The 21240-nt window shown below is 39.5% G+C and overlaps 1 protein-coding gene across 1 annotated transcript; it reads left to right on the top strand.

Moving 5' to 3' along the window:
• The first annotated feature begins 1087 nt into the window (after window positions 1-1087).
• On the top strand, window positions 1088-19779 carry LOC134630734 (macrophage mannose receptor 1). Its single transcript, XM_063478318.2, has 50 exons — window positions 1088-1130; window positions 2087-2232; window positions 2330-2442; window positions 2730-2863; window positions 3580-3803; window positions 3881-3987; window positions 4071-4189; window positions 4302-4437; window positions 4628-4710; window positions 4809-4928; window positions 5037-5138; window positions 5213-5371; window positions 5472-5554; window positions 5753-5897; window positions 5987-6031; window positions 6117-6284; window positions 7165-7284; window positions 7385-7495; window positions 7579-7611; window positions 8983-9120; window positions 9258-9404; window positions 9527-9661; window positions 9790-9947; window positions 10105-10249; window positions 10345-10399; window positions 10535-10601; window positions 10936-11069; window positions 11157-11200; window positions 11310-11483; window positions 11605-11759; window positions 11855-11968; window positions 12080-12195; window positions 12560-12714; window positions 13597-13802; window positions 13892-14069; window positions 14161-14385; window positions 14535-14704; window positions 14783-14853; window positions 15922-16022; window positions 16137-16256; window positions 16387-16524; window positions 16618-16772; window positions 16899-16998; window positions 17130-17365; window positions 17815-17998; window positions 18116-18364; window positions 18482-18661; window positions 18802-18858; window positions 19447-19592; window positions 19673-19779. The coding sequence occupies exons 1-50, from the start codon at window positions 1088-1090 to the stop codon at window positions 19715-19717; spliced, it is 6489 nt and encodes a 2162-aa protein (XP_063334388.1). The 3' UTR covers window positions 19718-19779.
• The last annotated feature ends 1461 nt before the right edge of the window (window positions 19780-21240 follow it).

Below are 21240 nucleotides of genomic sequence, written 5' to 3'. Positions count from 1 at the left end.
ATATACGTGTCCTTTTTTTAAAAAAAATATTTCAAATCTTGTTTCCATTTTATTCCTGATTGCATTTCTATTTATTGTATTTACAGTGGAAGTTCAGCTTCTTAGAAAATTTTGTTACAGCTTTTTTATTTTTTAGCATTTCATAACACTTTTTTAAATATGATACATAATTGTAGCAATGAAAGAATAAATGAGAATTTAACTGCAAATTTGAGTTTATTGTTTTGTAACATCCTTATAAACCATGTTAAAAAGTAACAGTTCAAGGCAGAGGTTTGGCAGTACATATACGATTATTGACAGTCGACATGTGGTTGTTTATAACCTGTGTATTCTGGAGTGGAATGTGTGCATGCGCTCTTTCTCCAAATAGTTGCACTAGTTACACAGTAGACTTTGGATTTTTTGTGTAAAAAAAACAAAACAAAAAAACACCCCAAAACTGGTGTGTTTGCATTTTTATATACTATGAGAAACCTACCTGACATGCTGTTTGGACCAATTATTTTGTGACAATGTCACAAATCAGTTACATCAAATTAATTGCTGATAAATTTTTGATATTTGAGTAGCAATGACATTTTACTCATACAAGAGCAATTAGGGTTTCATGTTTTAAAAATATTCAAGAAAAAAGTTTAGTTAACAACAGTCTGAAATGAAATAATGTAAAAATAAGCTTAGAAAAAAAATCTCGGTTTTCAATTGAAAAACATTGTTTATTACTGATAATTGTTGTTAGGGTTAATACCACATGGTGAAATCAAAACGCCCATCTTAATTTTTTATTCATTTTTATTGGCTTGGGTTTTATTGACACACAGTAGCAGACTGCTGCAGTTTTTAAATGACCATCACATCTGTTTTACTACTTTCAGTCTTTGGACCCTGGAAGACTGCTGAAAAGAGGAAAACCAAAGAAAAGCTTCTCAGAGGGGGCAATACTTGGAGCTAGAGCACATCACTCACTCACACATACACTGCCAGGCTCAGGGGACGTTAGAGAAACGACTTTGCAATAGTAGGATGTGCATAAGCACTCCTTCAGACACCAAAAATATTAATTAAAAAAGCAAACAGACAAAGAATGCTTCTGAAGCTGTTGAGCTTTGCTGCTGTTCTTACTGGAGGTAAGTCAGGCTCTTATAATTATATTTTTAAATTGTATGTTTGACAATCTTATTTTTATTTTTCCTCTTTTTCCCCCCAAAAATGTGCCAATCACAGAAAGTAATGATTCGTTTTTTTATTTTGAAAAACAGAGATTTTTTTAATCATCTTAAAAAGCAAAACATCAGAAATATGGACTGCACATTTTACAATCCTAAGTTTTCTGATGTAACCTAGCTGCAGGAATAATAATTACGTTTTGCAATATTGGTTTGGAAGAACATGATGCGCAGAAGATCATGTGACCCAAAGTCTCAGGAAGACACTTACGAATCTAAATGTAATAATTACTTCCATTAGCGCAGTATATTTAACTGCAGATATCACAGAAAAAGCTTTTTAGTCTTTATTAATTGATGGTTAGGTTTAGGTTAGAATTCAGTTCTTTTTTATGATTGCTTGACTAATTAAGGATTCGTGGAAATCATGTGCAAAGTTGTTAAAGTGAAACATTTACCCAAAGATTTGTGCAAACTGACTGACATGGCTAGACTGTAGCTCTGTCATGCGACTTTTATGATTGATGAGCATTCAGCGTTCAGCTCATCAACTGGGGGATTTGTGTACTTATCAACCCAGCAAAGTAGTCACAGTCTCTATAATAAAAGCCATTATAGAAATTCACCTGAAGTGGAGAAGTAATGTAAATATCTAAACATCAGACTATGCTGTGTGGAGCTGAGCTGGCAGTGACATGTGAAGTCAGTGCAGTCATCCACCAAAACTTCTCTTCTCTGTATGTCTTGTAAAATAAAAAGAGAGAGAGAGAGATCATAGTGAAGAGATCATTTTCTCCCATAAGTAGTATTACATCAAAACCGAAAAGGAGCATATTATATCTATGTTTCTGTGGCTGGAAATGTGCTGCCTCACATGCTAACTTTCCTGCTTTGCTGTGTTCTTTCAATATTTTCAGCTCATAGCCAGTGCCAGTCAGGCTGGAGGGAGTATGAGAACAAATGTTACTTCTTTTCAACTGATACAAAGTCATGGTTGGAGGCAAATGAATTTTGTCTGGAGCATAACAGCAACCTGATGAGCATTCAGGACATTCATGAGCGGGTGAGAAACAAAAAACGGGAGACATAACAGAGATTACATAAATAATGTTGTATCATTTCTCACTCAAAGGTTTTATATTTTCATGTCCTGTTTCTAGTTATGGGTGAGGACACAAATCAGCTCAGAGATCTACTGGATCGGCCTGAATGACCGCACCGTGGAAGGTGTCTGGGAGTGGAGTGATGGGAGTCCTTTTATACAATATCTGTCGTATGTAATGCGTTTACTACTCTAGTGAAGCCCAACTTATTTATTTTATTTAGTAACCATGGTTCTCTTTCACACAACTTCCATTGCACGTGTACTCATCTTTGTGGGTGAGCTTTTCCTTATCCGACTTGAGGGTCAAAGCCATGGTTGGGCTTATCAGAAAGGCGTGAAAGTCATTAACATAATACCTGATCATTAAAAGGGAAGACTAAGAAATAAATGAAAGATATGTAAGGTATCTTTCTTAATTTTATCCATAATAATTATCCATTACGCTCCTATTTCAGATACTGGATGTCAGGCCAGCCTGATGACTGGAATGATAATGAGGATTGTGGTCAGGTGGTAGGCTATAACTTTGGAGAGTGGAATGATGAAAACTGCGATACCAAGAGGAAATACATCTGCAAACACATCAACTGTAAGTGAAAAGAGTACAGTGGGGGAAATTGGTTTGATCACCTCTTTAGCCACGCAGTTCAATCCAGTTTTATTTATACAAGTTTTGCACACATCGCATGCAGTGATCATTTGATATAATGGATTGTGGTGTAAAATTTACGTGATGTATTAACATTGTTGTGTATACACCAGGCCAACAATACAATATAAAAAATTGCTTCACATTTTCCTAGTCACCATGTATGTTGTAACCATAATAAAATCTGAGTGTTGAACATCCATGTCACCTGAGACCACTCTGTGTGGAGGGATTGGGGCCAAATACTCAAAATCTCTGGTTACTTTTACCATGTGCATGCAAGATTAGTATGCATAAGTACACCATGCCACTATAAGCTGGAAATAGCTTTTTTAAAAATGTCAGTTGTTTAAACAAATCTGGAAGTTTCTCAACTTAGACTTTAATTGTTTATAATACCCATAAATCAAGTGCAAAGTTTGTGATGTCTGTTTGGGAATAACAACCAGAGAAATAGTAGTGAGCCTAAGAGGTTTGGCTTGAAAAAACAGTAGTTACTAAATGTAACCCTGATTCTATGAGTATGAGCGTAACACCCCAAACATGTCATACCACTGGCTGTGCGATGTGGCCAGAGCTTAGTCTGTGCCTAAGGACACGTCGTAAATCATTCTTCGCTATAGCAGCTTAAACATATTTTCTTCCTTCCTCCTCAGCAAATCCTAGCCCACAGTGTGACTTAGCTAACGGGTGGATGACGTATGGCTCCAACTGCTACAAGTTTAAATCAGACACAAGAAAGAGCTGGACATCAGCTAGGCATGACTGCGTGGCGGATGGAGCAGACCTGGTGTCCATTACGTCAGCAGGAGAAAACCAGTTTGTCACGGCAAACATGGGTGAAACACATCTTGACCTCTGGATTGGGCTTTCTACACTGGTAAGAGAGGCATAGTGTAGGATTAGTAAACAGACTTACTTCTTTCTAAATGGATAATTTGACCTTTGTTTCTCCAGAAATGCAACAAGATTTCATGTCAAGTGGAAGTGGGGAACAGTCAGCTTGCCTGGTCTGATGCTACACAAGTGGGCTACACAAATTGGGCTGAAGGTCAACCCACAATGTAAGGTTTCATACTGTTGAAACAGACTCTCAAAGTCAATATTAATTGACTAAATCTTGCTTCAAACTTGCATTTTCCAACAGTGACACTCAGGTTGGCAGCTGTATTGCAATGATCAAGGATGAAACCAGTTCATTTGGAGACTGGAGGTCCCATGTCTGCAGATACGAGCGTCCTTACATGTGCAAACGTCCACTGAATAGTAAGACTGATTGTTTTGGAAACACAAGGTTTACCATTGTGAAAGCATTTTATTTGGTTTCTGTTTTTATCTCTCACTATTTCCGACTCTTGTTTTCCCTTCTCACCTGCAGCCATCTGCCCTGCTGGCTGGCAGAGCTTTGGTGGCAGTTGTTACTGGATGGTCAGTAATATCAATCTCTTGACCACCTGGCACGAGGCTTTTACAAAGTGTTCTGATATAGGGGCTCACCTCCTGATTATAAACAGGTAAAGAGAAAGAAAATTTGCAAGTTCCCAATCAAAGTGAGACTATTCTGACCAATGATAGTGTTACCAACTTCCTAAATAATAATAAGGTGCATAGTCTTGTCTTAAGAATTTAGCCTTTGTGAGTTCAGGCATTTGATCACACACAATGATTCTCATCTGGCACATTTGTTCCGTTCTTCATGTGTAGTCAGGAGGAACAGTATTTCATTAATGGGAAGCTCCCAGACTTTCATCAAGTGGACATACCTGACATCTGGATTGGTTTATCAGGTCCTCTGAAAATGTGAAAAAAGACATTGCCATTTTATACACGATTAATAAGAAAGCTGTCTAAAATCTAAAGTTATTTATGTATGTAACATTACCAGATAAGGACCAGGATGGCCAGTTCAAATGGGTGGATAAAACCGAACTAACCTTCTCAAACTATGGTGCCGGTTGGCCCAGAAACACTGAGAACTTCTGGGACTGTGGACAGATCTTTACGGGTAAGGATCGGTGCTCTGTTGCTCCGTTCCTAAGCTAATCGTTTCGTGTGTCATTAGAATGAGGCTGCTATTACAAGACCAATTTACGTTCTCAACATTCTTATCCAGGAAATTATGACGGCAAATGGGAAACAACCAACTGCTTTAAGAGCCTGGGATACATCTGTGAGATGACTGGGGGACAGAACCCGAAACCAACTTCAGCTCCTGGTCAGTAAACTTCACACTCTCTCTTTCCTTGCGGTCAGACCACACCTTTACTGATAACTGTTGATTTGCTTTAGATTCCCACTGTGACACTGGATATTTGTTGTATGGGGACTTCTGCTATTACTTTGAGACCAAGATGGTGAAAAACTGGCAAGATGCTGAAGCACACTGTACCAGAGAGCAGGGTCACTTGGCCAGCTTCCACACAGAGGAAGAGCTGAGTTTCCTGATTGGTGAGTTACTAAGAGAACACATCAAACTATAACTAAAGTGAAGTATTTCATTAACACACTCTATCGATGCTGATGTGTTTTTGTCTTGACATTTTGATAGCTCACATGCCAGGGGCAGCCTGGGTGGGTTTGAATGACATCAATGTTGAAAACCAGTTCGTATACACTGATGGAACACCTGCAGTAAGTGCCAAAGCCGGAGCAACCTATATGGCACCAAAACATGTATTTCTAGCCTATTTGTTTATACTGTGTAAAAGTGTGAAAACATTCATCACAAACCTAAAAAACTTTTTCTTGAGATTATCCTCTATCCTTCATAATATTTTACAGTGTCAAAATTTTACACATGAAAATACTCACGGTTTCTCTTGATCTCAGGATTTTCTCCCATGGGCGGAAAACCAGCCTGACAACTGGCAGAATAATGAGGACTGTATGCACATCACAGGAACGACTCACAGTGATCCTGGAAAACTCAATGATGACTTCTGCACAGCCACAAGGGATTATATCTGCAAAAAAGGTGTGATAAATGCATTTTTGCCTCTTCCTGAATTAATTTTATATATTGAGTTTATATTTAGAGTTATTCCTTGTTTTGTATTTCTGTAGCCAAGGGACAAGGGCCTCCTCCCCACCCTCCAACATCTGGACCAGGTCAGGCTTTAAGCTACACTGACAAATGATGATTAAATACATTTATCTCAATATGCAAATGTGTGAGCAGTTGTGGTTGTTACAGGCTGGAACGATAAATGTGGTTCTTGGACCGCTGATCCTTTTAATGACTACTGCTACCTGTTTAACTACCTGTCGATGAGGACGTGGGCAGAGGCTCGAGCTGACTGCGTCAATCAGGGAGGAGATCTACTCAGTATCACTGAGCCCTTTGAACAGACCTTCATACAGGGTATGATCCTTACATCTTTATTTCACTGTTCAGATGAAAAAGATGGTCATTTGTTGTTAAACAGAGTGTTACAGAGGCACTGCTTAGTTAATATTTGGGTATTAGAATCATATCATACTATAATACATCAACATCAAAATACAAAACGATTAAAAAACACAATACATCACATAGGAAGATTACAGAATGCATGTTACAGATAAAAAAAACTGAATGAACTGTAACTGTATGAAAAAAAAGGGGTTATGAATGATCTCATTCTTTCATATAAGTTGCTAAAATAGGTTGATAACTTGAGGGCTAAAGGATTCTATTGAATCGTGCTGTTGCTCCTAAATATGAAATTATGACATTTTAAATCATATTTCAGTGTAATAATATACTAAATGTGATTTTTTTTTTTTTTAATTTTAGACGACATATTTTAACTGCTTTTCTCAATTTCTCAGTCAACTTATCACTTTTCAGTTTGTAGGTGTTTCAGAGCTGATATGTGCAGATCTTTGCTTGAAATTTATGCTTGAAAAGTTTTGCAGTTTGGAGATTGTGTAGCTTTCATGTATTATAGAATTTTGGAGCAGTGTCACTAGTGATGTCTTTTTCAATGCTACCACTAGTGGGCACTGGAGACTTTTCCTCCCCTAAATACTGTAAATCATCTTCAAAGACTGACTGGGTATACAGGTACACTCCCACTTTTGGGAGTGGCTGGTGCAACAAAGCAGAAATAACTGCAACCAAGGAGTGAAAAGGGCATAGAACGTTGCTCATTAGTCTGGTGTTTTATCTTTATCTTCACATTTTACTGTTTTTTATTTCTTTAGATATATTAATAATCTCAACTTGCTATCATTTGTTGCTTTTTTAAATGTTCTCTCAGCTTTAATCCAGCAGAGTCCCACTGGGATCTCTATGTGGATGGGGGGTCATGACTCCATCACTGAAGGTGGTTGGGAATGGACAGACGGCTCTCCGTTCAGATTCATCCACTGGAATGCAGGTTAAAGGCCAAATCTGATGCTTTATAAATACTTACAGACTTAAAACTAAAGACTAAAAACAAAAACTAAAGTGAATAATATGCTTGTCTTTTCTCACAGGGAACCCAGATGACTATTATGGCGAAGACTGTCTGAGTATGCTCATAAACAGTGGCTACTGGAATGATGACAACTGTGAGTACAAGAGAGGATATATCTGCAAGCGGAGAGGTGAGAAATGATGCTCCAGATGATGCTTGGAAAATAAGAATTTGACAATTTTCAGATTGCTGAGAGATGTTTACTTTTTCCAGGAAGAACACCTGAGCCGCCTCCACCTCATGATGGTAACAGCAACCTCAGTGTTAATTTGAAACAATAAAAAGATACAGTTGAGTAACAGAGCAAGAGATTGCCAACATAGCATTTCTAAAAATACTAGTTTTCTTTAAAAAGCATAAATTATTTCAGTTTGCACATAATAACAGAATTATTACAGAAAAACCAAAAATGACCGCAGTGAATATATCATTGGCCTTGTGAAAAACTAACCCCTTTATTGAGCCATAGCACAAACCACTGCCGTGCAATGATGTGCTGTAAATTTTTAATGCTTAAAGTTTGTGAAATCAAGTTAAAACTGAGGTTTATCTTCCAATTTACACACAATATAAAAAACTGCTGTCTCAGTTGTCACCTGAAAAACAAAAGAAATCAGTTTAGACTTGAGAAAAAGAACTGTCACTGCTCACAAAGCAGGAGATGGATATAGTTATCACAGCATTTCTAAAGTTTCAAGAACTGGAGTGAGAACTATTATAAAGAAAATCAAAGAGAGCCACACCTGGCAGATGTAGAAAGTTAAAGATTTCAAAGAATGAGAAACATGTCTACCCCAGAATAACTGCAAAGACACTAATGAATATCTCAGCCAAGTCAGGAATTATAATCTTGAAAAGGACAATCACTAGAACTCTACACAGGAACGGACTGTGAGGTTACAGACCAAGAAAATACTCCTCTTCTGCAGAAAATATGAGTTTAAGCTGGACTGAAGTATACTATAGACAACCTGGAGAAAGGTTATGCATACTGGACGCCTTTGGTCCTTTGGTCAGATGACATGAAACTAGAGCTCTTTGTCCACAGAAACACTGCTTCTATTGAGAGAAAGAAGGGAGAGGTTTACAACCTTAAGAACACTGACAATGACTCAAAGCGTACATCACTCCTGGTGAAGAACAACCTCCAGCAGACCAAAGTGGACGTTACTGACTGCCCTTCACAAAGTCCTGACTTGGAACATCTTGAAAATTTGTGGGGTGAACTGAAGAGCCATGAAAGAAGACCATCGAATCTGCAGGAGGTTCAGAGAATGGGCTTGGATCACTCAGGAGACGTGTGAGACCTGCTGAAAACTACAACAAATGACTGCAGGCTGTTATCCAATGAAAAAATAAAAAAAATGCAAAACTGACTATTGGTATAAGGGAGGCTAATAATATTTTGGTTTTGGTGAAAATTTTTTTTTCTATGTGCAAAGTAAAAAATTGTAAGCCTCCAAATTAATACTAGAATATTTGGAAAAACTGTGTTAAAAATTCCTTGCTCTGTTTAAAGGTACTTGGGAAATTTTCATGTTTAGGCTAATTATTCTACCCTCATCTATAATATATATTACTTTTGCACTGGAATAACGCATCAACTTTTTATTGTAGGCTTTTTGACTGCACTGGTATGCCAGGGCTCCGCTGCTGTCCTTCATTGTCCACAGGACAGTGTGATTAACATCCAGTCTGCTTTCTACGGACGAAAGAATGCCGACATCTGTCCACACTTCGATGGCTCAGGAAGTGGTGCTGCACATTTGTTACAACATATATTGATGATTTGTATTTGATTCAGTGATTTTTTTGAAAACTTTATCTGCAGGTATGCATCAATGTAAATCAAATTAACTCATCAAGTAAATATTGATATTACTATATTCTAGGCAGCTGCACAGTAGACGGCATCCTTCCTCAGTACAGAAAAATGTGTGACAACCATCAGTTCTGCTTTGCGTATGCCAATGTGGACCCAGACCCCTGCCCCACTGTTTCCAAATATCTTGAGCTCATCTACAGCTGTGAACAAAAAGGTAACTTCTCCATCGGTTTCTCTAAACATTTTATAATCAGTGCTAATGTTTACTGTAGTATTACATATTTATCTTGAGTTAGTGCAATTCCGGCTTCATGCTTTTGTGCTTTGAATGCTCAGTGTGCCTGCATGGCTTGGGTCTTGAACATGGCAACATCTCAGATGCCATGCTCTCTGCTTCCTCCTCCATTGGCTCCTTCACTCCTAACAAAGCTCGTCTAAATGGAAATTCCTGCTGGATGCCATCAGGAAATGGTATGCACCAACCCAGTGATCACACATGTGTAATAATATTTGAATTGGCAGTTAAAACTTGAGGTTAGGGTTCTGGTTTTTGGCACAACAAAGGTCTTATCTTCTACCCTGTCTCTGTCCTCTTACAGCTGCTTCAAGCTGGATTCAGGTAAACCTTGGTGAGACCAGAAAAGTGACGGGGATTGTGATTCAGGGTTGCCCACAGAACGACCACTGGGTCACCAAATTTAAGATTCAGCACAGTATGAATGGATTGACCTGGACTGACTACACAGCTGATGGGAATGTGAGTAAGAAGTGCACGAAACTGCATAGCGACTTTCTGTGGCCTACCACCTGCCAGAAATCAAGACTGTTCAAAGCCACACTTGGGAGCTCTTGGAGAGGTTTATCTGTTTAAATATCCATGATAACAATTTTCTATTTCTCTCATTTATTTCCAGTTTTTACCAGGAGCAACAGACAGAAACACTCCTGAGACTCAGCTGCTGGGAACGCCTGTGTCAGCTCAGTTCATCCGCATCCTTCCAGTGGAGTTCAGCAGTCAGGCAGGCCTTCGGTTTGAAGTGTTAGGATGCACGCCAGACTGTAAGGAAACTGACTTAACTCCAGATTAAACCTTTTTTCAAATACAAATCTAAATTTATATGGTTTGTCATTATAAAATATCGGTTGTTCAACAGATGCAGTTACATGTGCCAGCAAGCCCAACTTCAACTTTGCTAATGATAAAATGACGTAAGTAAAAATATATTTTTCCTCTTTTTTAAAAAACAAATATACTGTAATAAAGTTGAATTTGTAGCTCTTTGTGTCATTGTTCTTTGGATTATTAGTCACACATTTCTACACTAATTTTCATATGTCTTTCAGTGTCCACTGTCCAGCTGACTGTGCCAAAGTTGATTACACAGTGTATGGCACTACATTGTATCGAGGGGTATGTAAAAAATAAATAAATAAAGGAACACTTTTTAATTAGAGTATAGCATCACGTCACTTAAACTTCTGGGATGTTGATATGGTCAGTTAAGTAGCAGAGGTTGTTAATTAGTGTCAGTATCACCATTGATACCTAGACCCAACAGAGGTTGCACAGCTAGTCCAACTCCTCCAGGCTGGCACACCAGTACGTACCATTGCCAGAATGTTTGTGTCTCCCAGAAAGATAACCAGCATGTGTTTCCCCTTTTGAAATCTGATGTCTTTTCAAAGATTTTTTTAATGTTGTTCTGGCAGTGCAATGCATTACCTCTCTCTTCTTTCTTAAACAGGACTCAAACATCTGTGCAGCAGCTATCCATGCTGGAGTGGTGCTGAATGAGATTGGAGGAGACTGCACTTTGCTAAAAGCTGACGGACAGAACTTCTACCCTGGATCCACGAGGAATGGCATCACCTCACGGCAGTGAGTAGATGAGGTTCCTAGTTCTTGTTTTGTTTTTAGTAGCAGGGCAGTCCCGAGAGGCTGATTCAATGCCTTTACTTTCAACAGATATGATGGAAACTATGCTGTGTCTTACTTTTTTGCAGATGGAGGTAAGTTGACATGCAGTCAGAACCTCTTAATTTCTTTCAGCTTCCACTTTTTGAAGAAATAATGATGATTTTGTCAGTTAATCGTTTCTTTTTCCACTCTCTCCCACAGAGCTGAGATGCTCAGGACCTGACTGGTTTGAGTTTGGGGACTTCTGCTACAAACCTTTTGGAGACAAAAAGACGTGGCATGATGCTCAGAGCAGCTGCAGGGCTCTGGGTGCTGAACTTGTCTCCATCCTCTCCATGACAGAGCAGAGCTGGCTGGAAGGCTACCTGTACATGGGTATGGATTTACACTTATTTTCTCTGTGTTTAAACTAAAGTAGATGTTAAAGGTTTAGAAAAGCCTTTTACATTCTTATGTCACACTTGATTTAAACTTGATATTTTTTTGTCCTTCACAGCCACCAGTGATGTCTGGATTGGTCTCAATGACCTGTTATATGCTGGCTTGTTCTCATGGTCTGATCAACACATAACAACATTCACGTACTGGGCACCAGGGGAACCCAACAACCATGATGGGTTCAGTGAGGACTGCGTCGAGATGTTGCACCAGGTGAGAAACCTGGAAACCGTCACTGGTGAAAGCAAATAAAGTGATCTTTGTAGTCAGTTGTGGTCTTTTTGACATCAATCGTAATTTTCCTTCAGTCTGGCCGATGGAACGACGTGACCTGCACAGAACTCAATACATACGTCTGCAAAATGCCCAAAGCACATTACCCACCGCCTTCTGTACAGCCCACTGTGTACGGATGTCCTCAGGTGCGACAAACATCGACTTAAAGTCACATTTCTCTGCCTTTTCAAGTTTAACCTCGCACTGCAGAAGTGACAATGCCAGATGTGTAATAAGGTGTTTAATGTGTGTGTCAGGGCTGGGAAGCATATCGCTACTCCTGCTACTGGATGGAGGAGACGACTAGGAGCTGGTCTGATGCTAAGGCCTTCTGTGAGGAGCAGGATGCCGTCTTGCTGCATATTGAAGACATGTGAGTCACATGTCTGTCTGAGGGTGATATAAGGTTGCTTATTATTGCCAAACTACAGATTCTGGATCATGATACATAAAACTTAGCTTATACTTATGGTGCTATAATCCAGTGTCACTCAACAACACTCTTATCTCTGAAAAACTCATGAAGAAGAATTTTCCTCCCCTGCGATTCACAGAATATTTCATACTTGTTCTGTTCCTCTGGAATTCAAATAATTTCAAAATTTTAGATTATTTTTTTAAATTGCTCCACTTGTATAGGGGCAAATTTTTCCAGCTGAGGTAGTGCACTCCAATAGTCTTTTTTGTACATTATTGTCTTTTTGTCATTATCATCTCTTTGTTCTGTTTTCCTGCAGCTATGAGCAGTCACATTTTACAGCGGCGCTGTCAGGAAAGACTGGTTTTTGGTGGATTGGCCTGCGTGCTCATGGGGGTGCAGGTGGAGGGGTGGACTACATTTGGGATGATGGTTCATCTCTCAGCTTTACTCACTGGGACAGAAACCAGCCAGGTACTGACCTAACACTGACCTAGATAAAGCTGGCTAGCTTGTCTCACTCTGCATTTCTGAAATATTTCACTTTTTCTGATGTTAAAGTCCCATTGACTTTGAATGGAGAGCCAGCTTTCTCTCACCTCTGCTTTGTATGTTGAACGTTGTGGCTTCACGTACAGAATGGGACATTTTTCACAATGATTTTGTTTTTTTGGTATATATATCGTGTAATACACATCAACACATATTTGAGATTTGTTTCTCCTCATCTTAGACAGCAAACTGTAAACATTTTCCTGTGTACAAAATTATTTCAGAGGGACAAATCTACTACAAGGTAAATGTCCCTGAGGTGGGCTGGTTTAGCTCAGTTGGACGAGCAGGCGACCATATGCCGCATGACTGATAGTGGCCGGCTTGGGTTCGAGTCCGACCCGCAGCCCTTTGCCGCATGTCTCCCCCTCTCTCTTTCCCTCCACTTTCCTGTCAGTCTTCACTGCATCTATCTAATAGAGCCAAAAAATATATTAAAAAAATAAAATGTCTCTGAGGTGAAGGTGACTACACTTTGAAAAAAAACCCCCCAAACTTGTAGGACTGAAATTCTTCCAAACACTGAGCAATTCCATTAGGTACAAAGTAGCTGCTATCTCAGGTACAGTACAGTTTGCCTATTAAAAAAGCTAGCCATGTGTTTATAAGCTATCTCCCTTCTGCTTTGTTAGCCAACCTCTTTTACCCCCAACCTTTTCACTGCACCAGAGGCAAACTACAAAACGAGTCCGCCAGTAACAACAATCCCACCCTAATTTCTCCAGAATTGTATAGTTTAGTTTTTGTTATTGTTATTATTATCAATAATAAACACAAGAAACCAAAATCTCTTTCTGCCTTTAGATAACGGTGGTGGTACTTGTGTGGCTATGACAACGGGTCAGGTTGGTGGTTTCTGGGATGACAGGCAGTGCTTGGACAAACATGCCTTCGTATGTGAAAAATACAGACCTGACATCAGCCCGCCCACCAAGGCCCCGACTCCTCCTCCTGCACAGGGCTGTGCTGCTGGCTGGACAGCCAAACCTCATTTCAGGCACTGTTATAAGGTAATAACAGCACAAAGTTAAACATCTAAAAGTGTGATTATCTGCAAGAGAAGGTCAGTGATTCATTTTCCAGGGGTGATTTACTGCAGCTCTTCCACAACGTGGACTGGTCCTTGAAGAAGAGCTGGGAAGCAGCGCTTGAGGACTGTATCGCCAGAGGTGGTAATCTGGCCAGCATCCACACTCAGGAGGAAGAAGAGTTTCTTGCCCTGTACAGCAAAGGCACTACCAAGTGGATTGGTCTCAGGAGCAACCCAATAGAAGGAGGTGAGCAAAATATATGTATTGCAGACTGGACCTGGTTAAATGGAAGCCAAATAAAGAATAAACCTAAAAAACAACTCCTCCCTTATTGCAGGATATTCTTGGAGCGATGGCACGCCTCTGTCCCACACCAACTGGGGTGACGGGGAGCCAAACAATCACGAGGGTCGGGAGGACTGTGTAGAGATGGTGAGCAACGCGAATGGCACCTACTCGTTGTGGAACGATCTCAACTGTGACGCTCATCAGGATTGGATATGCAAGATTACTAAAGGAACGGATCCCATCCTTCCCCCTGAGCCCCCATCCCCTGAACCAGGTAACTAAGGCACCTGTCGTTTCTCTACAGAGGGATCAAGTCATGAATTTGCTTCCCTTAAGGATAGAGCAATTTTTATATGGATTCAGACCCTCACAAACCCTCACAATGTCTGAGTGTTTGTTTTTTCCTAACGTTTCAAACTTCAGCTCCCGAATGTGGCACAAACCCCGGCTGGAGGAAGAACAAAAACATCTGCTATTACTACAATGACACCGACATAGTGGACTTCCACACAGCTTTGACACGGTGCTATGCAGAGAAAGCCAGACTTGTGTCCATACTAAACAAAGAAGAACAAGCATATGTTAACAGCATGGTATGTTTTTTAATCTTTAACTTCATTAGAGATTATTTACTGTGGAAAAATCAGTGATAAGTTTTGCTGCTGTCTCAGGTGGGGACAGGAAAGGTTACTGCAGCCTGGATTGGAATGAGGATGTTTGGCACAGTAAATGGACAATACATGTAAGTATATTTCTAAGCAATTGCACCAAAGCAAAGAAATGTTAAATGGATCGTTTTTGTGTAATTTTCTTTTTTCATAGTTCTGAGCAGCAGAGTTTCCATGTCAGATCACAGTATTTAGGGATATTTCATGTCCTTAAAACTGATATTTAACGTAACAGATCAGAACTTCATGCTGAGGGTCTAGGGGAGGGGGAGAGAGAAAATGTCAGAACAAAAGTTATATAAGCCAGGCCTGTATTACAAATAGCAAAGTTTTACAGTCTTTGGTTTGCTATGTTTTAGTTTTTTTGGTCACATTTATACACAAAAATCAGTCCACAATGAGAACTGCCAAAAGACAGAAAATATCTTTTTGTCTTTATTAATCATTAGGCACATACAGAGCCCTACAAATTCACAAATTGATTTTCATATATTTTGCTTTTCTTTTTTTCCTTTTATGTACTATAAAATTGGAAAAACTGTAAGGTGCCCACAGCTGACTGTAAGTCAGATTATATCATCTGACTTCAATAAATATTTGCAACCTCACACAGTATGCAGAAAAAAATGTGAATGATGCACATATTTACACGTATGGGACATCAGGAGTAACTTCATCAATTGAAGTTGATTGCTTAGATGAACTTAGATGAATACCACGTGAAATGCCTGATTTATTTAAAGAACAGCTGCCCCAACCTCAAAGATCCCACAGTTTGAATCAAATTATGAAGGAAAGGTTTGCCCTTATACCGGAACATGTTGACTCATCTTCATCTCACTTATTTACAATGCCATACTGATTACAAAGAGAAAAACTTGCATTCAATCTGTGCTGTGTTATTTTTGTTAGTACCCTTATGTTTGACCTAATTTGCGTTGCTGTCGGTATATCGCACTGATGATTATGAGTTCATATATGTGACCATTGTTACCATTGCTCTGGTTAGTAAATTTAGACCAAATTCACTAATTTACTACTGGTTAAAAAAATTCAACATACTTTAACAGATTTGAAGATAAGGAAAATCTTTTCTTTAAATGTAAAACTGTAAAATTTAAATTTCTGTTTTATGTGCTCAGGTGGGTCGACTACTCCCCTATGACATACACTCACTGGGCTCCTGGTGAGCCCAACAATGCTAACGGGGAGGAGCAGTGCGTGCAGATGAACAGACATCAAGGTACTGCACCTTCTGTCAACTGACAATTTAGATCAAATACACTATTTTTTTTTAACTAATGTGTCTTTATGACTTAACTATAATGATGCGTGCAATATACTCTGACTTGTTAAGGTGGATGGAACGATGCCAACTGTGGTCGGGCTTCAGCAGGTTATGTATGTAAGAAGTTCCCCGGAGATATTCACACTCCGCCTCCACCAACACAGCCCTGGGAGGGCAACTGTCCTGCAGGTAACATACACAGTTTAAATACAAATTTGGTTAAATCACACAGGCTGACTAATGCTGCTGGTTCTTTCACATCAGCTGGAGTATTTTTTCTCTGTTTATTACTCATTACGATTTTCCTCCTCCTCTGTAGGTTGGCTGCGTTTCAACAATAAGTGCTTCATGTTCAAAGGAAAAAAGAATGATATTAAAGGAAATTGGTCGTATGCTCGAAGTTGGTGCAGGGAGCAAGGAGGAGACTTGGCAGTCATTGATAACCAGTATGAGAATGGTAAGCTCAGCATATAACCATTAAACAAAACATTATTAGAACAGAGGTTTCCTCCACAGAGACGGCTCTTTACATTTCCGTTCTCTCCTACAGACTTTGTTGCTAGTTACCTGAGGGACCTGGAGCTCCCCACATGGATCGGTCTGTCAGATCTCTTGGTGGAGAATCAGTACGCCTGGAGTGATGGGGTCAGCCCAGTTCTGTACACCAACTGGAATGACAAAGAGCCCAACAATGCGAACGGAATGGTGAGGACACTTTGCTTCAAATTGTCACTAATCGAGTGAAGCAGATGGGAAAGTACTGTAAAGTTGTGGGCTCATAAACAGGGAAAGGACACATTTAGCCTTGACTATTCTTGGTTTGCTCAACAGGAAAACTGTGTGACGATTACTCATAGCCCCCTGTTAACTGGCAAATGGAACGATGACAACTGTGATAACAATCACAGCTTCGTCTGCTCCAGAAAGAAATGTTAGTAAACACTCCAGAGATAATTCTTCCTGCTCAGATGCAATTGCATTTCACAGACTACAGAAAACATTTTAAATGCATGCTAGCTTAAACCTTCTTATTAAGTATTTGTCAATCTCCCTAAATATTAGCAAGCAGTATCCAGCCGCCTCCACCCACAAAGAGCCCCTGCCCAGCAGGCTACATCTCATGGTACCTGAACTGTTACAAACTGGTGGAGGAGCCGGCGACCTGGGATGCAGCTCAGGCAGCCTGCAAGGATCAGGGAGGCAATCTGGCCAGCATCGACATGAGCTACGACCAGGCCTTTGTGGCCGGAGCGGTCCTGCAGGGAAAAGCTGATGCCTGGATTGGACTGAAGCGCAAGGTGCTGTTTAGAGAGAAACAGAAAGGTTTTGTTCCATGTAGAATTCAGAAGAATTCTTATTAAATATGCTACAAATAGAACAAAAATACTCCAGGAAAGGCACTAATTATAGAAGGTGAAAATACCTCATTGCAAGTAAAGATCCTACATTAATAAAAAGTATTGAGAAAATGTTACTAGGAAGATTTACTTTAAAAAAAGTAGATGCATTTCAATTAAACTGGGAATCAAAGGCAGACATCTCTAATATAAAAGAAGCTACCAGAGCCATTACAAAAACAACAACTGAGTAATCAGTTGTGGATTTAAACCTTCTGTGTCTTCTCTCACTGATATTTCTGGTTTTTTTCCTGCACTCTTGGAGTCACTTCCTTTATGCTTGTCTAATGGCACTGTGTGATCCATGACAATCTAAACATTTAATCATATGTTGTTGCCTTGTGATGCAGGATGATGGTTCCTACATGTGGACAGATGGTTGGCCAGTTTTTTTCACTCAGTGGGGACCAGGAGAGCCCTCTAACTTTAAGGATGAGGGTTGTGTGAGTATGCATGCTTCGAGGATGTTCCACGGGACCTGGAATGACACCAAGTGTGACCTAGAGAAACCATACATCTGCAAGAAAACCTCAGGTACAAGCTCAATCAGAACTGAACTTTTTTTCTTTTTTAAATTGTTTCTAGTCAGTTTCTGACTAATTATATATTTTTTCATTTATATAACCTTTAATAATAACACTTGTCTCTCAGAGAAACCCCCAACCACTCCCGCCCCTGGTGATGGGATGTGTCTGCCCTTTGCGATACCCTACGGCAAGTACTGTTACTATGTGTACAGCGGTGAGGTCGGCTTCTCTTGGCCGGACTCTGAACACTACTGCCAGGCAGGCAGGATGGAGCTGGCCTCCATTCACAGCAGAGCAGAGGTGGAATTCATCAAGAGCCTCAACTACAGCAAAAATATGAACCTCTGGATTGGCCTTACCAGAGATAACAACTGTGAGTTTAAAAATGGAAAGAAAAAGAGAGAGACTCATTGCTTTCACAAGGCTATTGTACCAGGGCTTAATTCAGTAAAATGCATCAACTTTTTTTTTTTTTTTTTTAAACCTCCAGTTGGCTGGGCCTGGACAGATGAGACCTCTGTAAGCTTCCTCAACTGGGCTCCCAATGAGCCCAATTCAGCGTTTCACCCAGGGAACATGGCCGAGAACTGTGTGGAGATGTACAAAGACGGACGCTGGAATGACAACAACTGCATGGAGAAGAAAAGTTTTGCTTGCCGCCACCCTCAGTGTAAGCATTTTTCTATTTCCCTTTTTAGATGTTTTAATGCAGCACAGATGCAAGGCAATTTCTGCAGCTTTAATAACGCTTATTGAATTTGGTAATGATAAGCAGCGGAATAACAGGCTCTTTGTAAATCTGTCTTTCAGTTTATCAAACAGATGAGAACAAACATCCAATTTATCCCACTGAAGCTCCAGCTAACAGTAAGTGACAAATATGGTTGCTTTAAAATATATCTTGGTTCTCATGCCAGCAAATAATTTTTAAGCCATGCATTTAATAAAAAACAAACAAAAAAACCCTCAACAACAACAACAACAGGTCTAAATCAGCTAGTCCTTGTAGAGCAAAATCTCCTATTTGGATTTCTGAGACTTTGGGGACATTCGTGGTTCCCAGATGATAAAAAACTACTTTGGAAATTCCCCAACTTTTCACCTGTTGCAGCCTTACAGGTTTAAGTGTGGATTTCAGTTACTAAGTTGGATGAATGATCATGGCAACTGTTAATAATGTCCCCTGCCACAATCATTAACAAGTGCACTGATCCCCTTATTTTATTTAGTACCACACACACAGACTAAAGTTTTATTTCCTCTAAAATTTCCCATCTGCCTTAACCTTATGTTGTCTTTGTTGCCAATTTAACATCCAGACACAACTATTACACAAGTACTGAGCATGTTAGAATACTAATAATAGGGTTTAGTGTAAAGCATCACTGAAATACAATAGCATAGTGTGATTCTAGCTGGTTAATATCTCACCTGAGCTGGTTTGTCTCCATACAGACGTAGGGCTGATAGCCGGCGTCGTCGTTGCAGTCATTGTGGTCGTCACCATAATAGTTGGACTACTGTTCTACGTCTTCAGTGTGCGTGGATATAAACTGAGCACCTTGAGCTTGCCAGCAAAAAGCACCAGTAGAATTGATGTGGTAAGTTTTTAATTAGCCCGTCATGGTTGGACAAATATATTAATGTCAGTGCTAAAACTCATGTCATTCTTGTGTTGCAGCCTGCCTTTACCAACCCCAACTTCGTAGGAGAATCGGACACATAAATGGTCGAGCTTTTCACATTAACACTGATATTTTTTGCAAATCAATAATATAGTTTGTTATTTTTATACAACGCAGACTATCCCTGCTCTCAAAGGGCAAGAGAGAACATGCAAACTCCACACAGAAAGGCCTCAGTTGGCCGGTGGATTTGAACCCAGAAACTTTTTGCTGTGAGGCATCAGTGCTGCCAGTCAACATGTTGTAATACGCTAATACCATTAAAATGTAGTGAGATAACATTTCCCCATTTTTCCACATGTAATGATGTCGATATATAGCCAGTTGCTGTTTTGCAGATTTTATAGCAAAGTGCCAAATTATTCTTTTTTTGAAATAAATAAACGTAAACAACCGTGTTTTCATTTCCAGTGTTTATTCATGTCTGTACACTGCAACACAAAAATTTTATTTTATTTTTAAACATATTTTACAAAATGAAAAACAAACATCCTTCAAAAACCCTTTTTAGACACGTTTCCAGTAAATAATTTTTTGGACAAATCTGTTGCGGAGCAACTCATAAATGAAGCACCAACAACCAAAGATAATGAGAATAAAGCCACAGATGAGAAAGTACAAGAACCCAGGAATTCAGAAAACTGATAAAGTTGCACAATTTATAAATCCTGAATGACAAATTTTGCAGTTTCCATCCATGGAGGCATCCAAGGTAAGAAACTGCTGAGGATCTGTACATAAAATGTAATCCCACATTCCATGGCACCAGTGTACGTGGTCCTTACTTACAAAAGAATAATCATTTTATTTATGAGAAAATAAAATTCAGAATACTTTGATCATTTTTCAGCCCTTATTTAAATCTTGTAACTACACCGAAACGACCAATTTAAAAAGTGAAACTTCCAAAACCCAGTGGCACATATGGCACTAGTCTAAACCAAAGTTTCTTTTTCTGCTTCAATAATTACTCACTGATCATTTCTGTATCCCCCTCCCTGTGTAGAAAAAAACCCAAACAAAACATGTGTAACCAATGTTACCAACCCAAACTGTATTGCTGTGAGCCAAACTTGGAGTAAACAATAACGACTAACACAGTCACATTGGTCTTGGAAACAGCCCTTCTGCACAATAATGCGCTGAAATTAAGTACAAAATACTCAAAACTCTCATTAGTAAGCCATAGTTTCCCACTGATTAAGTTAAAGTTTGCCAACCAAAGTGTGGGAACACAGATCAAGCTTACTGGTGCAAAAACTGAAGGGAACATTACATAGCGTCACCTTTGTTAATGACTACAACAATCTAGTTTAAAGGCAAAACAGACTGACAAACAGGCTTAAAGTGACCACTACATCCACCATCACAGCCAAAGAAAGACCTTTTTCTTTTGTTTACACAAGGACTTTAAGACACGCCTTAGGTTCACATTTTGCATGCATGGAAATGATCACTGGATATTGAAATGTTTCCTTCTGTTCATGAAGCAATAAAAATGAAAGTGTTAGGGGACAAAATCCACAGTCCTCATTTTGCATAAAAATGCTTTTGTAAGCCGACC

This window comes from Pelmatolapia mariae, linkage group LG7, assembly GCF_036321145.2.
Source record: "Pelmatolapia mariae isolate MD_Pm_ZW linkage group LG7, Pm_UMD_F_2, whole genome shotgun sequence".
NCBI classification, from domain to species: domain Eukaryota; kingdom Metazoa; phylum Chordata; class Actinopteri; order Cichliformes; family Cichlidae; genus Pelmatolapia; species Pelmatolapia mariae.
This window is presented reverse-complemented; position numbering and strand designations above follow the sequence as displayed.

What these genes read in the sequence shown, in the direction of transcription:
- LOC134630734 (XM_063478318.2), top strand. Translation starts at nt 1,088, where the DNA reads ATGCTTCTGAAGCTGTTGAGCTTTGCTGCTGTTCTTACTGGAG. An exon ending in GCGTCGAGATGTTGCACCAG is followed by an intron (nt 11,760 to 11,854) that starts GTGAGAAACCTG and finishes ATTTTCCTTCAG; the next exon opens with TCTGGCCGATGGAACGACGT. An exon ending in CCTTACCAGAGATAACAACT is followed by an intron (nt 18,365 to 18,481) that starts GTGAGTTTAAAA and finishes TTAAACCTCCAG; the next exon opens with TTGGCTGGGCCTGGACAGAT.